This window comes from Chiloscyllium punctatum, chromosome 8, assembly GCF_047496795.1.
Source record: "Chiloscyllium punctatum isolate Juve2018m chromosome 8, sChiPun1.3, whole genome shotgun sequence".
Lineage (NCBI taxonomy): Eukaryota > Metazoa > Chordata > Chondrichthyes > Orectolobiformes > Hemiscylliidae > Chiloscyllium > Chiloscyllium punctatum.
This window is the reverse complement of record NC_092746.1, coordinates 65,387,668-65,405,641: the sequence shown is the minus strand read 5'-3', so window position 1 is coordinate 65,405,641 and position 17,974 is coordinate 65,387,668. Positions and strand designations below refer to the sequence as shown.

The 17,974-nt window shown below is 38.8% G+C and overlaps 1 protein-coding gene across 3 annotated transcripts in view; it reads left to right on the top strand.

The window, feature by feature from the left end:
* Positions 1-2,772: 2,772 nt before the first annotated feature.
* stk17a (serine/threonine kinase 17a) overlaps positions 2,773-17,974 on the top strand; it is a 115,983-nt gene continuing 100,781 nt past the window's right edge. For 2 of the 3 annotated variants that reach the window (XM_072575684.1, XM_072575682.1), the window contains exon 1: positions 2,773-2,969. In XM_072575684.1, the coding sequence (XP_072431785.1) occupies positions 2,869-2,969 (101 nt within the window). In that variant the 5' untranslated portion in view covers positions 2,773-2,868. Of the gene's footprint in view, positions 2,970-3,179; positions 3,283-17,974 lie in introns of those variants that run through there. The other variant, XM_072575683.1, reaches the window with a different exon arrangement.

Genomic DNA, 17,974 nt, shown 5'->3' with positions numbered 1-17,974 from the left:
CCAGCACTTCCTAATGCGAGCATAAGAGGTATGTTACTAAGTTTTCAGGTGGCACCAAAATTGGAGGTGTAGTGGACAGCAAAGAGGGCTACCTCAGATTACAACAGGATCTTGACCAGATGGGCCAATGGGCTGAGAAGTAGCAGATGGAGTTTAATTCAGATAAATGCGAGGTGCTGCATTTTGGGAAAGCAAATCTTAGCAGAACATTTTGCAAGATGTCACCACCTATTTCCCTACATTCTATATCTTCCATATCCTTTTCCACAGTAAATACTGATGTAAAATACTCATTTAGTATCTGCCCCATCTCCTGCGGCTCCATTTTAAGTATACTCCTATTTCCTTTATACTCTTCCAAGGATTCACTCGATCTATCCTGCGCTTCCTTTTTTTTCTTAACAAAACCCTCAATTTCTTTAGTCATCCAACATTCCCTATACCTACCAGCCTTTCCTTTCACCCTAACGGGAATATACTTTCTCTGGATTCTCATTATCTCATTTCTGAAGGCTTCCCATTTTCCAACTGTCCCTTTACCTGTGAATATCCACGCCCAATCAGCTTTCGAAAGCTCTTGCCTAATATTGTCAAAATTGACTTTCTTCCAATTTAGAACTTCAACTTTTAGATCTAGTCTATCCTTTTCCATCACTATTTTAAAACTAATAGAATTATGGTCACTGGCCCCAAAGTGCTCCCCCACTGACATCTCAGTCACCTGCCTGCCTTATTTCCTAAGAGTAGGTCAAGTTTTGCACCTTCTCTCGTCGGTACATCCATATACTGAAACAGAAAATTGTCTTGTACACAGCTAACAAATTCCTCTCCATCTAAACCCTTAACATTATGGCGGTCCCAGTCTATGTTTGGAAAGTTAAAATCCCCTACCATAATCATCCTGTTATTCTTACAGATAGTGTTTTAAAAAATGCAGAGTAACTGCATAAGGCACATTTTAAGAGGAAACAAACTTGTAAGAGATATTTTGGAGGGAAATGTGAAAGAAAAAGCAGAAAGAAGAGAATACCAATGTTGGATGGCTTGAAAATGAAAGGAAGTTCCATGAAAAGACTGTCACAGGACTATGTAGTACTGCTGTGAGCTAAGGACCTACCTTTAGTCAGAGCACACATGATGATGATGATGCTACCTCGCCAAAGGCATTAAGGTGACTATTTTGAAATTGCTAGGTTTATCTGTCTGTGTTCTGAGATCCAGGTTCAATGCTGCAGAATGGCCTGATCTTGGAGTTAAGTTGGAAATCTAACAGGAGGTCCACCAATAATTTCAACAATTGTTACACTCTCATGGATGAAGAGTTTGGCAAGAAATAGAGGGAGAAAAAGTTTTTTATCACATCATTCTTGTTTTGTTTGCAGATAACTTTAACCTATTTACTTTCGTTCCTTTTTGTTTTATGAGCAAGAACAGCTTCTCCCTATCTATTCTATCTATCCTGTTCATGATTTTGAAAACATCTACCAAATCACTCCTTCTGTCCAAGAAAAACTGTCCCAACTTCTTCAATCTATCCTCATAACTGAAGCTTCTCATTCCTGATGAAGGGCTTATGCCCAAAACATCGATTCTCCTGCTCCTCGGATGCTGCTTAACCTGATATGCTTTTCCAGCACCACACTTGTAACTCTGATCTCCAACATCTGCAGTCCTCACTTCCTCCTGGAACCATTCCTGTAAATTTTACTTGTATCTCCCCAGTGCATTCCGATAACATCTTTCGGATAACATGGCACCCACAACTGTACACAACATTCAAACTGAAGCCTAACAAGTGTCTTGGCAAGTTCAACATCGCCTACCTGCTCTTGTACTCTTTGAGCCTATTAATAAAGCCAAGAACACTATGTACTCTGTTAACTTTCCTGCCATCTTCAATGATCTGTGTGCATAAACACCAAGTCCTTCTGCTCCTGCACCCCTTAAGAATTGTACCCATTATTTTCTGTTGTTTTTCAATGTTCCTCAGACCAAAGTGTTTCACCTCACGCTTCTGTGTTTTGAACCTCATCCGCTACCTATCCGCTCACTTCAGCAATTTGTCAATGACCTTTTGGAGTTCCACACCATCCTCCTCACAGTATACCATTGTTCCAAGTTCAGTATCATCTGCAAGCTTTGAAATGGCCCCCTGCAAACTGAAATCCAGTCGTTAAATATTCGGAAAAGCAAGGGTCCCAATACTAATCCTTGGGAAACTCCACCACAAATCTTCCTCCAGCCCCCAAGAGATCTACTGACGAGTATCCTCTGTTTCTTATCACTCACCAATTTTATATCCACGTTGCTACTGTCCCTTTTAGACCAGAACCTATGCTCAGAAGTCGTTTGTCATGTTGTACGTAGAGGGACAAATACAAACACATTTCCTTATCTTCAAAAAATGAACCCCAGCCTGCAGAGTCCACCTAAATGAGTCTAGACTCACAGCTCTACTGTTATCTTTGTCAATTTATTTTTTAACCTCCTTAATCCTCTGCCTCTACGTATTTTAATGTCTGTACTTCGAAATACACTGTAGAAGTTAAAAGAAAAAAAAGATTTTTCAGGCGTTGGTGAAACTTAAAAACGGAACAAAAACCCCGCAAGAAGTGACCTTCTGAAATGTCCTTGTGTTGCCTTTTTAATGATATTCTTCCATCGCCTTTTTAAATGCGTGCCCTTCCCCGCCCCCCCCCCCCCCCCGCTGTCAATCAGCTGGTTGTCTCCATGGTGACGATGTGGTGGGGTTAGTGTTGTGAATGAGCCGGTAGTGCAGGAGCTGAGCCGGAGAGTGAGAGGCGGCAGCTCAGGCCGGGACATACAGCCGCACTCCAGCACCGTGCCCGGCCTCAGTCAGGCGAAGCCATGAGCCAGCCACGGAGCGGGCTGATGTCCACCGTCCAGACCCGGGTCTGCACCGACAACTTCAGTAACTGCTACACGCTGGTGGGCAAAGAGCTCGGCAGGTAATCCAGGGAGAGCCGGGCAGGGTGAAGTTAATACGGACTTGGAGGGGGGGGGTCACAGGGAGAAAGAGGGGAAAGAGCCTTTCATAGAACAAGACTAAACTCTATCAGTACAAGATCGTGGTCTTTAAGACCAAGAGACCCGCACACACGCGTGAGATGAACAACCCCACACACATTATGACAGTATGAACCCCACATCGTGATATAGACAGATTTATCCCAACCTGAAAAGCCGAAAGGGTTTTTAAAAAAATATTTGAGATGGAACGAAGAAGGAAGAGATTATGTTTTTTTTCAAAAGCTGACGGCGGTAAGTAATGACCTGCACAGATGAAGGATTCAGACTGTGAGTCAGTGAAAGAGATTTAAAGACAGAGCAACTCTGGTAGAGCAACTCTTAGCAGTGACTGAAAAAGACAACTTGTCAGTGAGGGAAATTGTGGCTCAGGCAGATATTCTTGAGAGGCTTGAACTGTATATTCTGGGTAATCTGTTGCTATTTTGAGAATATCTTTGTTTATTATGTTTTTTTCCACAGTCAAGGGGTTCCATTTGTTAGTAAACTGTAAATAAATAATGACTTTGGAGTTGAAATTGCTGAGACATTTGATGTATATATGTTCAGAATATTGGTATTTTGTAAATATATATACTGTCAATGATTGTTACGTTTATTGTTTCTGTGTTTTAGCATTTTATACACTACATTTACCACTTAAGTTTTTATATAAATGAAACTTAGTAATTTATTAGAGACTTTAATGGAAACTTGTGCTGTGAGAGCTGGTGGTATGTTACACATCTTATAAAACTTCCATTATTGGAAAGCACATCAGATTGAGAGTTACAGTGAATTTAGTCATGTAGCACTTTGTTTCAGATTTGATCTGAGTAAAACAATTCCACTTGTGCACAATTTTAGAAGTAACTAGAACAAGGGATTGGTTACTTTCATCTAAAGCTAAACACTCCATATTAAATAGAATGGGAAGCCTAACACTTGGCCGACACTTGAAGTTTTCTGGTAAAGAAAGCTGGAGTTTCTGACAAAGATTTTTGTAGCTCTCAAATCCATGTGCTTATTAATTGTTGGAATAACTATTCTCTGCAAATTGAATCCACACAGGACAAGAGAAAATGAACAAAATATCACAACTGTAATACTTTAACATTTTATTCTTTAGAAAAAAATCGAGATTGTTTTGATTTGGTATATTTAGTGTTGCTATTTTGATTTTAAAAATTCCTTCCATTGCCCATTTAAAGGTTTGGGAAGCTATAGTTTCAGAGAATTGGAGAAAACTACTCACCTTCTTCCTGGGCTACATCTCCTAACACATACACTTCCAGGCTCCACTGTATTTACTGCACATTTGTGTCCTACTGCACTGCCTTTTGAATCCACTTGGGGCAGCAAACTTACTAAATATAACTCAAACAACTCTTAACTGTGAAATAAATGTGTTTTTATAGTACTGTAGATGCACTGCAGGTTGTCTGTTTCTAACAAGATGCAACAATTATTGAGAAACGATGAACAGCTTTTTAAAAGTTTATTTAATCTCTATTACATGTAAACAGAGTCTCTGCTAGATTTGATTTCATAAAGTAGTGGCACTTCAATATCAAGTTGAAAGTTCATCAAATAATGTTTGTTAAAGAATTGATATTTAACTAGGGAAACCTTGTGTTAATGTACAACTCGACTGATAATTCTTCAAAACTGTAGAGGTGACATGTCCTTTTCTGCTGTATTTTCTCCAAGTGATTCTTTCAATCTTTGCAATATAATAATTTTCTCCAGTAATGTCTTGTTATTTCTCTTTAGGCAAAGTTTTTTTAGGGGGAGGTGGTGAGGGGAGCAGCCTCCTTTCTTTGTGTGAAAATTTTACTTCAATAATAGCTGAAGCATTTAATAAATCATCTTTCTGTTTCTGCTTCCAATCCCTCCCAGGAATAAGTATGAGATTTCCTGAGAGCGCTGCTTGTTATTCAGGTGGCTACATCTTTCCACAGGTTCTATTTTGGTTTCTGAGGTTTGGCAGACTTTTGTTTCTGATACAGGTACAAGCCAAGTCCACATGGTGGCCACAAATTTGCTTAATCATAGACCTGTGTGCTGCCACAAGGTCTCTGAATCCTTCACTCGTGGTTCACTAGAATTCTTTTGTGCTGTGGATTTTGGACTTGGAATACAAAAGTGGGACTGTTCCTGGGAGATCTGCCAACTGTGCTCACACCCTGCATGCCTGAGGTCTTCCCTGCCAATCCCCTGGTGTATTGGATTAAATGCCAATCTACACAGCAGGAAGTCTGTACTAGCTGGCATGGCTCAGTTTAAAAGTGTCACAAACTTCTCTTGCGTCATTCTCTGTAAGGGGGAAAGTGATTTTTGTGTTGCTAAATTATCCTTTGTTTCATGGCTGGTCAAATGGGAGATGAAATGTGGAAAAAAATTAACACCTGAATGATGTTTGGCCAGATCTACATTTGGCAGTGCTTTTCCCTTCTTTCATTCTGCCTATTATTCCCCTTTTACATCTGTCTGGAATGCCTGCCAGGCAGAAAATAGTTGCAGTGTTTACTGTGCAAGTGTGTTTCAAAACGTAGGTTGTCATTATAAATGTTCCAAAATATATGAATGGATTTTTTTTTTCTTTTGAAGATATAAAATTCTCAGGAGTGTGCCTCTGGACAATGCTTGTTAAGTAGTCCATGCTAATGGATAGATGTGAGGAGGCATTTCTTGTCTGAGGTTCTAACAAGACTAAAGGGTGTGTGGGTGTATTATTTTGGCATCTTGGATGAAATGTTCTGTATCTTGCAGTCCAGCACAATTTCTGTTATACATCAACTGCAATGTAACCGTATAGGCTGAGTATCCAATTTTAATTGTCAAATGGGAGTATGTAGAGTTTCCTCCAAAGTGCTTGTCACCTCCATTGTACAATAGCTCTCAGCCATTTATTTCCATTATTTCCTCTTCAAGAAGGTGACCTCTGAGCACCTCTGCCCAACTGTATTACTTACTTTTTTATTGCACTCTTTTTTTTCTGTAAGATGAGTAAAATGCATAGCTTTGAGCAAAACCTTTGTTTTTACACATTTTAAATTGCATCGCATTTTACTGCTTTATGTAACCTTTGCTGATCATAAGATAGTTTATGTGCAGCATGCTTTTACTTTGTTTAATAAATAACCCAATGCACTGTAATTATTAGCTATACATGTTTTAATTACAGTCTGTCTTTTTCCTATTCACTGCACATTTGCAGTGTGATTTTTCTTCCGCTTAGTGTGCTACTTCTTGAGTATCTTTATTTTCTCCATTTTGTGTTACAGTTGGTTCAATTTTGATTAAGCGTGCTAAGGGAATGCAAGCATTTGATTGACACTTGTAATTCAGTTCAGAATCAGTACTTCATATGCACATTTCTTACATGTGAATTACCTTTTGTTTTGTCAAGCCAAGAGCAAAGGTTTTTGATTTTATTTTTATTTTGCTCCAAATATCACAAAGTTTCATCACCCTTTGTGAAATATTGGCCATCTTCTCAATTCATCTTCACATTAATCACATAAAAATAAATTAAAATGTCTTTCACAAACATACTGACAGCAACCAGAACAGAAAAGCAGAGAGAAAGCAGCCAATTGTTAATAATGAGAGAGAGTTGAAAGTACTACACTAAAAGACCAGAGTCTGAAAGACAAATGAATCATAAAATCTACCTTAAACTGGATGAAAAAAAATCAATACATTCAAAGTGACTCAGTCACTTCTCAAGAGAATCAGCAGCTATTATGCATTTTGTTGCAAGTCACTGGAAGAGTGATAACACACAAACATGAGGCTTCTGGAATTACTCAACATTCTTTTTATTTCCCCAGTCATCCTGTTCCATGATCTGATTTCTGTTACTTTGCTTCTTTCCCTATGTGACCACTTCTCATTGAAATTGCACGCTCTGGCTTGTGTAATGTTTGTAAACTAAGTCCAATTTCATCAACATTTAAAGATATGTCAGGCTTATAATGAAATAAAACCTTGTGAAGTTTATCAACATGGTTTGTTGTCCAGCATGTGATTATACATGATTTTGATCTTAATTGTTCAAGTCGATTATCACCTGTAAGCAATAACATACTTTATTAAAAAATGTGTCCTGCACCTTTTAGTACGATGCTTATATTACATTCCTCAAATGATAGCAATGTATTACTCAATTGTTTGCTTTATGACAGTGATTACATTTGACAATGCCTTATTGACTGTGGGGCACGTCGTGAGATAAGTAGAGGTGCTATAGAAACATGAGTTCTTTGTTCTCTTCTTTAAGAACAGCACAAACACATTCCTTATCATAATCTGTTATTCAAAAAACTGCTGTATTCAATCATCAAATCACAAAATGTTTACTTGTCTGATATTGCATGACTATTTTTGCTGCAGTCAGTAATGCAAGATAATAAGAGCAAAATATCACAGATGGTGAAAAATCTGAAACAAACTTAGAAAGCTCAGCAGGTCTGGCAGCATCTGAAGAGATATAAATAGAATTCATGTTTCAAGTTTGGTATGACACTTCTTCAGAGGGGTTAGTAATTCAAGGTAGTTTAATTATTATCATAGAGTTATAAAATTACTTGATGTCCTTGGGTATGCAGGTTGGAAAGATATCGATGTCAAGTTCCATCACTTGTTTTGTTTCAAACATGTTTTCCAAGTTGATCATTGCTAATTAGAAGGAATTATGTCTTTTTAAAAAAAAACGCATTCCAAGCTCAACAATTAATTATTGATCACCGTTTCCTATTATTCCAGAGATGTTTTTAGGTGATTACTTTACACATATTTCTTCTTACTCTAGAAAGGTTAAAAGACAGTTACATAATTTATCTCTGGAGGTTTTTTGCTTTAAGATCCTACCTGAATTTTTTTATACATTGTTAGTAAATTTCATATTTTAAAAATTTAACACAAGCAAGTATTGCATGAAGGAATGAAGAGACATATGTCCAGGTTTGTCAACAGCCAATTTAACTGGCACAATAAGTAGAAGTGATGGGAACAGAAAGCTGCAAAGGAACCTTTTATACTTATAGAGTAAGCAAATTGGTAGATGGAATTCAGAAATAAAAACAAAACATGCGAGAGAAACTTAGTAAGTGTGATAGCATCTATGGAGGTAGAACAGAGTTGATGTTTCAAGACTCATATGACTCATCTTTGGAACTGTAGGTGCAGAGAATGATGGTATTTACACTATTGCCAAAAGGGAGGAGGAGTGAGTGGAACCACTGATGAAGGTCCACAGAGCAAAGGATGTAGAGAGCTAATAGTGATGGAGGAGATATATTTACAAAATAATTGTTAATGGTTGATATGAGTAATTCAAAATAATTTCAATGAGAGCAAATCCTTGCAATTTTCCATTTATGAAAAGCAATAAAAGCTAATGGACAAGTGACAGTAGCCTTTACCTTAAGCGAAGTTATCATGCACGTGTATAAAGCTCTAGATAGACCTTACTCAGTTTATAATATTTCACTTTTATTCAGTTCAAGGCACTGCAGGTTGGAAGGATGTGTTGGTTTGGGAAGTGTACTATTGTGGAAGACTGGTACAAATTCACTAGTTTGACACTGAGTAAAAAAAGTTAAATGAGAACTGCAGGATACATAGACAACGCCTATATTCCCTTTGTTGTAGAAGATTTAAGGGGTGATGAAATTGTGTATAAGGTGTTTAAAGGATTTGATAGGCTAAACAGAAATATTTCAGAAATCTGAGTTCAGAACAAGTAAGTAATCTTAAATTTCTTGACATCACTTCTTCACACAAACTGCAGTGAAAAGATCCTTCTCTCAAAAAAAAACTTTAGGACAATTTTAAAAATCGAAGCTGAGACGGATTTTGAATTGGGAAGGGATATGGTGCAAAAGCAGATAATTGGGATTGAAATAGAAATTGGCCATTCACAGGGACTGCTTGGGGATCAATGGCAAACTCTTAACACCAGAGGATGAAGCTTTAACAATGGATTATATATATATTATACACTTTATGAAAATGCACGTTGAAATCCAATATAGATTTCAAAGATCATATGAAATAGAAGCATTTGGTTCCTCAAGTTTGTTCTGCCATTCAATAAGATTATCACTCATCTGATTGTGGCTTTCATTCCATTTTAATACCTTTGTCCATAACCCTTGACTCCCTTGTCTACAGAAAATCTGTCTAATTGGCCTTGAATATATTTAATGACTCAAACACTGGAGGAGAGAATTCCAAAGTCTGATGACCCTCTGAAGGGGGAAAAAAAAATTCATCTCCTCCTCAAATGACAGACACTCCTTTTTAAACTGTGCTGCCTGGTTCGAGACTCCTCCATGAGACAAAGCATTCTCTTAGCATCTAGCCTGTAATCCCCTCAGAATCTTCTGTGCTCAGTGTAGTTGCCTCTGATATTTATAAAGTCTATTTGAGCAATATTTCCTTACATGGCAACCCCTTCATCCCATGGACCAGCTGTGTGAATGTCTTATTTTAACTGCTTCCAGTGCAATTATATCTTTTCTAAAGGACACAATCTGAAGAAGAGTCATGTGTGACTAAATCTCCACAAAAACTGACAGATTTGTTGAGTTTCTACAGCATCCTCAGTATTTTGCTTTTATTCATTTACTAGATTTGGTCAGTAGAAGAATCAAGTGTTGGGTGAAATGCAGGAAAGTGGACACGAGAACTGTTGGAACAGCTGTGATCTTTTTGAATGGTGCTGCATGTTTGAGGGACTGAATGGCCTACTCCTGTTACTATTTCTATTGATCTTGTGGTGTCATGGTCAAGCATAACTTAGCTTTAATAGTTTTTGAAGATATAACTGATTTAGACAAAGACAAAATGATCCATTAGATTAGAAAATATGGATTTCAGATGATATTTCAACAAGTGATCGAGGTTTGTCACAACATTCAAGTGTAAGAGACAATGCAGTAATATGGATGGAAAGGCGATGAACAGCAAATGATTGTTCAGTTTGCCAAAGAGTTAAAAGTGATGGTTTGAGAACTAATTTAGTCCATGTTTGTCTTCTGATATCTTGTAAATAGTGAGGCGTGAATGAATTCACTGCTGAGCTGGTCTATGGCACATGCAATAATAGGTTGTCCTTCCAATATAACTTTTCAGTTGAATCTTTTGCTGAGCATTGTTTTATGCACAGCACTGGACTGAAAAGAAAATGTAGTGAACCATTTTCACTACCAGCAATATTAGTGGGCAACAAAACTGTGTGCTGATGGCAGGAACTTTGGATTATAATTGTGAGTTCCATAGGTAGATAGGATTACATAGGATATATAGCATTGAAACAGGCTATCTGCCCTAACCAATCCATTAGGCTAAATTAATATATTCCTGTTCAGGGACACAGGAAGTTAATAGGTGGGCTAACTCAGGAGTTACAAGCAGAAAATTGTCCTGCTAAACAGACATTTCACTTTGGTAGTATTTTGTGCCAATTAAATGTTATTTATGCATTATTCCAAACCTCTGAATCTGATTAAAAGATCACACTGGTCTTTACAAAGTTGCTTTAATTTTAATTTTTTGTTGAGGTCACTGGTGATTCTAGCAAGACAGAAATTATTGCTAATCCAATACAATCCTGAGAAGTCTGCATGCTGATGGGTTTTCTCTTTGAGCTATTGCTGCTATTATGATGGTCAAACTCAATTGATACGGTGATAATGAGGATGGTATACAATGGGAATAGGTTTGACATCTAACTTCGATGTGTTTTTTCTTGCTGTTAATTCAAAATATAGATATTTTTGGCTATTCCTAATTCCTTTGAGAAGTTGGTGATGAGCCACATTCTTCAATACAACTGAGTGGCTTATTAGACTATACCTCTGAGGCAGAGTTTTCTCTGGACCAACATTGGTATTGCTGTTGCCAGGTTGAATATGACCTTAATGTTAAGGGCAGTTCTCTTCAGCCATTCAAAACTTGTGCCCATGTCTTGATCTGCAGCTTAACAGTTTTTTCAGAATCTAAACAGGACATTAGTGAGCACCTAATGGTAAGGGGATATTACTTGATGATACAACTGATGACTTTTTGCAGTGTAAGATGTCTGGTAGGACTGCTATTGATTGGATTGGAGTTGGACTATTCTTGTGCCCATGTTTCTGCTTGAGGGTAGTCTGTAGACATAATTAGTAGGTTTTTTTTGTATATATTTTTTCACTCTGAGCTTCCACCCATCATTCTTGTAATACTTGCCAATTCTCTGTGGCTATTGCCAGATATTTGCTTATAAACTAATGGCACAAGAGTAGCTGATATAACTTATTCCAATTTCCTCTCCTACTATGAGATTAGATCCCCTACAGCATGGAAACAGGCTCTTCAGCCCAACAAGTCCATACTGACCCTCTGAAGAGTAATCCACCCAGACCCATTCCCTTGACTAATGTACCTAACACTATGGACAATTTAGCATGGCCAACTCACCTAACCTGCACATCTTTGTGACTGTAGGATGAAACCAGAGTACCCGGAGGAAACCCACGCAGACACCGGGAGAACGTGCAAACTCCACACAGACAGTCACCTGAGGCAGGAATTGAACCTGGGTCCCTGGTGCTGTGAGGCAGCAGTGCTAGCCACTGAGTCACTGTGCTCCCCTCGCTGAGCCACCGAGCCGCCCCTATGCAGGAAGCAGTTATTCTGTACTTCTGAGCTTCACCACAATTATGTCTCACTAACTTTGAGTTTTTTTTTGAAGAAGTAATGAAGAGGATTGGTGAAGGCAGAGAGATGGACATGATCAATATGGACTTCAGTAAGGTGATCAATAAGGTTCTGCATGGTCAACTGATTAATGAGGTTAAATCAGATGGAACACAGGGAGAACTAGCCATTTGGATGCAGAACTGGCTTAAAGGTAGGAGACAGAGGATGGTGCTGGAAGGTTGCTTTTCAGACTGGAGACCTGACCAGTGGTGTGCCAAAGGATTGGTGCTGGGTCCAGTGCTTTTTGTCATTTATATAAATGGTTTGGATGTGAACATAGGAAGTATGGTGAGTAACTTAGAACATAGAACATAGAACATAGAACAATACAGCACAGAACAGGCCCTTCGGCCCACGATGTTGTGCCGAACTTCTATCCTAGATTAAGCACCCATCCATGTACCTATCCAAATGCCGCTTAAAGGTCGCCAATGAATCTGACTCTACCACTCCCTCGGGAAGCGCATTCCATGCCCCCACCACTCTCTGGGTAAAGAACCCACCCCTGACATCTCCCCTATACCTTCCACCCTTCACCTTAAATTTATGTCCCCTTGTAACACTCTGTTGTACCCGGGGAAAAAGTTTCTGACTGTCTACTCTATCTATTCCTCTGATCATCTTATAAACCTCTATCAAGTCACCCCTCATCCTTCGCCGTTCCAACGAGAAAAGGCCGAGAACTCTCGACCTACTCTCCATTCTAGGCAACATCCTGGTAAATCTTCTCTGCACCCTCTCCAAAGCTTCCACATCTTTCCTAAAGTGAGGCGACCAGAACTGCACACAGTACTCCAAATGTGGCCTAACCAAAGTCCTGTACAGCTGCAACATCACCTCACGACTCTTGAATTCAATCCCTCTGCTAATGAACGATAATACTCCATAGGCCTTCTTACAAACTCTATCCACCTGAGTGGCAACCTTCAAAGATCTATGTACATAGACCCCAAGATCCCTCTGTTCCTCCACCTGACCAAGAACCCTACCATTAACCCTGTATTCCGCATTCTTATTTGTTCTTCCAAAATGGACAACCTCACACTTGGCAGGGTTGAACTCCATCTGCCACTCCTCAGCCCAGCTCTGCATCATATCTAAGTCCCTCTGCAGCCGACAACAGCCCTCCTCACTGTCCACAACTCCACCTATCTTTGTATCATCTGCAAATTTACTGACCCACCCTTCGACTCCCTCATCTAAGTCATTAATAAAAATTACAAACAGCAGAGGACCCAGAACTGATCCCTGCGGAACTCCACTTGTAACTGGACTCCATGCTGAATATTTACCATCTACCACCACTCTCTGACTTCGACCGGTTAGCCAGTTTTCTATCCAATTGGCCAAATTTCCCTCTATCCCATGCCTCCTGACTTTCCGCATAAGCCTACCATGGGGAACCTTATCAAATGCCTTACTAAAATCCATGTACACTACATCCACTGCAAACTTCGCAAATGACACCAAACTTGGTGGTGTAGTGGGCAGCTAAGAAGGTTACTCCGTACAATGGGACCTTGATCAGATGGGCTGGTGAGCTGAGGAGTGGCAAATAGAGATTAATTTGGGTAAATAATGTGAGGTGCTGCATTTTGGAAGGCAAATCAACGCAGGATGTAGTTCTAGAGAGGTAGGCTCCTGGGGAGTGTTGCTTAACAAAAATACCTTAGAAAGCAGGTTCATAGTTCATTGAAAATAGAGGCACAGGTAAACAGAATAGTGAAGAATGTGTTTGTTGTGCTTGCCTTTATTGGGCAGTGCATTGAGTGTAGGAGTTGGGAGGTCATGTTGCAGCTGTACAGAATATTTGTTAGGCCACGTTTAGAATACTGTCTTCAATTCTGGTTGCTCTGCTATAGGAAGAATGTTGTGAAACTTGAAATGATGCAATAAAGATTTACAAGGACCTTGTCAGGATTGGAGGGTTTGAGCTATAGGGAGAGGCTGAAATGGCTGGGGCTAATTTCCCTGGACCATCAGAGCCTGACAAGTGACCTTATAGAGGTTTATAAAATCGTGAGGGGCTTGGATAGCGTGAACAGCCAAGGTCTTTCTCCTGGGGTCGTGGTGTCCAAAACTAGAGTGCATAGGTTTAGGGTGAGAGAGGAAAGATTTGAAATGGACCTAAGGGGCAACATTTTCATGCAGAGGGTGATACATGTGTGGAATGAGCTGCCAAAGGAAGTGGAGGCTGGTATGATCACAACATGTAAAAGGCACCTGGATGGGTATATGAATAGGAATAGGAACCATGTGGGCCAAATGGTGGCAAATGGAACTAGATTAATTTAGAATATCTGGTCAGCATGGACGAGGTGGATCGAAGAGTCTGGTTCCATGCTGTATGTCTCTATGACTTTCTGACATGACTGGCAGTTGAAACCGACTTTGTGCAGTTAGAGGTAACATCCTCTTTTGTCACTCCATGTAATGATGGTGAGTCTTAATGTACTTAGAAAATTGCTTCAGCAGTTTATAAATTCCAATGCTCTAGCCTTTAAATATATAATTAGGACAGGTGACATAGCAAATCTATGTTTTACGATTTTCCAAGTGTTTGTTCCAGGCTGACTTTAGGCGATAGTGAAATCTTCATTTACGGCAAGTTCTTAAGTATGTTCTTTGTCGCACGTTGTTTCGAAAATCTGCAGGAGAATTGAGTTGTTGATAAGATATTATTTCTGTATGAATTAAACCACTGCAATTCAGGAGCTAGGAACAGTTTTGAAAAACTAAATATTCAAATATTGACATTTTTATAAGAATTTAATGTATGATTCAATATTTTGTGTGGACATCTCTTGAGTCCTCATCTTTGAAGAGCTTCTAATGTAGTCAACAAAATCCTAAAACCTTGAATAGTAAAAGCTACCACAGACTAATTTGATGCTAATTGACCTGCTTTTGGATGGAAGACCTTCAGTGGCTTATTGTGTTGCATCAGGATTCAGCCACAGGGAATTATTGGACTTTGTTGCCTTGTCAACATTTATCAGATCAGCCTCTCCACTGTCTTTAAAGCTCATATTTTGCCTCAAATGCTGCACTGCTTAATTATAAAATGCAATATTTCCAGATCACTGCTTATCACTTACTGGAGGCTATTAATTAAAGAGAAGATAAAAATGGAGTTTCTAGATCACAGATCAGCTATCTGTGACCCATGGCAATGATTTCAACTACAGTGCATGTGCATCAGTTGAGAAGCTATCAACCATTTTTTTCCCATTGTTTACCCTATCCTAATTACAGCCAGTGTTACATTGTGCGTACTGACAAAAATGGTTTGGCAGCTAAAAGTATAGATTTTAGTGCAGATTGGACAGAATTAGATAAATGCTGCAAATAAAAAACTGAAAGCAGGGAGTGAGGATTGTAATGTCAGATGCAGACCAGGTTCTGTGTGTAATGTCACCTGAAGACTTTCAGCTAGCTTGCTACATTAGTTGCTACCTCTAGTCCTCAATTATGTTAGACCAGCTGCCTCAATCATTCTGGCTTTCACAAAATGAACATAATTTATATTTTTAAAAAATCTTTCAGTGAGATTGGTAATGAGATATGTATTTGTATTCCATCTTATGAGGTAAATTTTGGATTAATACTATCTGATCTGTAACTTGTTAAAAACTCCATAATATCCATTTTCACAGATGACAATATACTGCTGCCAAACTCCATCATTATAATTTCCGTTGGAGTATCTTATTGTATTATCCTGATGCTCTTCAAACTGCTTCTAGCCAGATATTTATCCTGCTGCCTTTTAGAAGGGGCTAACCTACATAGTTGCAGCAAGTGCTATGCAAATACTCAGGGCCTGCTCCTAATGTATAATTCTTAGGGTTTTAAAAGTGGAATTTATTTTAAAACTGAATCCTGTAGTGTTCAAATGACTTGCTTACATCTTGATGAGCAAGGGGGTGAAAGGTTATTGGGGGCAGCTGGGAATGTGGTATTACAAGATCAGCCATGATTTATTGAATGGTGGATCTCAAGAGGCTGAGTGACCTACTTAATTATGTCTCCTAAAAAAGTGGCTCCTAATTGGTATGATCTTGTCATGTCATTTGTGACTCTCCTTATTTTAAAACCTTGGATTGTGTTCCTCTTTCCAAAATTATTTTTGAGTGTCTTTTTTTCTAATTTAGAATCCTAGGTTTTGAAATCATCCATGCTATATTTCTTCTGAATGTTTTCCTGTACATTACAATTTATTTAAAGGAGGTTGCTTAAAATACACATAGTTTAATTTTGCAAAATCTCTATATTTTAGCAAAGCCTGATATGTCGGCTTTACATACTGGAAACTTTGATAGTGCATTGCTAGTGAAGTTTTAGTATGCCCTGGCTGTGGGCAAGGTAAAATGGATCTTGTTCAGGTAAATATGAATGACTAGTTGTAGATTAGAACAACTAACTATTTTTGATCTTGAGGTACATCCTAGTATTTAATTAATTTTGGCAAGTTTGTGCAGTAATGTAGTAATTTATGAGTCTGCTACAAGTAGGACTGCTTCACCATGTACACAATTCATATATCTTTTTTGAATATTACATTCATCCACATTTTGAAGTCCATATTAATTAATGTTTCTTAATTTTTTCAGTCTGTCATATACTTCTAATTTACCACATTTTGTTGTTTTTGCAAAGTTTATATTAAATACCGTTTTTAGTATAACTAGTGTATGGTGCAGACATTAGACCAATGTCTGAAACTCTAGAAAGGTTTTGGTATTTTACTGTTGTCTTCTGTTCTCTGTTGAAAAGTAATTTTGAATCCAGCCAGCTGACTTGAGTTTAATTCCATGAATCATGAATTCCTACAAAACTCACATGAAATCACATCACCTATCTTTTGAAAATCCCATCAGTTTGTGTTCAGTGGATATCCAACATATGCTGATTTAGTTGCCTCTTCAAAAAAAAATCCTAATAGGTCAGTGAGGCATGATGGATTTATTTCTAAATCCTTGTGAATTACTCCTTATAAGGTTATGCACTCTTTATGTGAAAACTGTTTAGTGGATGCAATGCAGTGGTGTCCCTGCGTTACTCTCATATGTTGAGAACTGAGTGAATGATGAATGATTTAATTATTGTCACATACAATGAAAAGTATTTTCAAGATATATGTGACAATATATTTTCAAAATATGTTTTCTTGCCATAATCTGGTACTATTTTGACATACAATAAGGATAAAATGAAATGACTTAAATAAGAGTTCATTTTCTGTTCAAAATGCGGTCTCAAGTACAGTTTCAGGGCTTCTGCAAGGTGTTCTGGTTCTCTAGGTGAGCCACTCCAGGAACAGCAACGACAGCATCAATGCCTCAGGAGACCCTGGCTCTGTTGCCACAGCTATTTCATTGATACTGCTAAGAGTCCAGGCTCCTACTGCCACCAGGCGTCCCTGCTCTGGTCACCGCTACCGCCAAGAATCCAGGCTCTGGACCTACCTCTACCAGGATTCCCTGCTCTGGGCACTGCCACTGCCAAGAGCCCAGGCTGTGGGCCTACCTCTGTCAGGTCTCCATGCTCTGGGCCTCCTGCCACTGAGAACCAGGCTCAGGGCACCACCACTGCTGCCAGGAGTCCCTGTCCACACCACCGATGCTGCAGCCACTGCCATACCAAACACACTTTGCCCTCTAAGATGAAGAAAAAAGAAGAAAAAAAGACAAAAAATGTACATAGAGAAAACAATGCTGCTAGCCTGGAGTGAACGGACTCTGACAAGCCTGAACACTACCTGCCTTGCCAGTACCATCTTGGAAAAAGGATCATTGCAAATCACAAACATCAATACAATTTTTTTTTAGTTCACAAATTAGCTATGCAGTAACATTTTAAGAGCTAAGAATTCCTCAAGGATGTGCCACTTTTAAGTGGTCACGGGCAAGGTTCCGATACCTAGGCATTTTTTATTACCCTCAAGTTTGATCGGTTATTTTGGACTAACTTTGCTCACTTGCTTAACAATATTAGGCGGGATCTCCAGAGATGGGAGGATTTTCCAATTTCATAGTTGGGCCGAATGTCTCTCATTAAGATGAATGTTCTTCCTTGTTTTGTTTTATCCCATGCGTATGCTCCCTTTTAATGTTTCCCAGATCAACGCGGAAACTATCGGATGGTTTGGTTCCTTTTTCTGGCATTGTGGGTGGCCCTTCATCAAACTTAC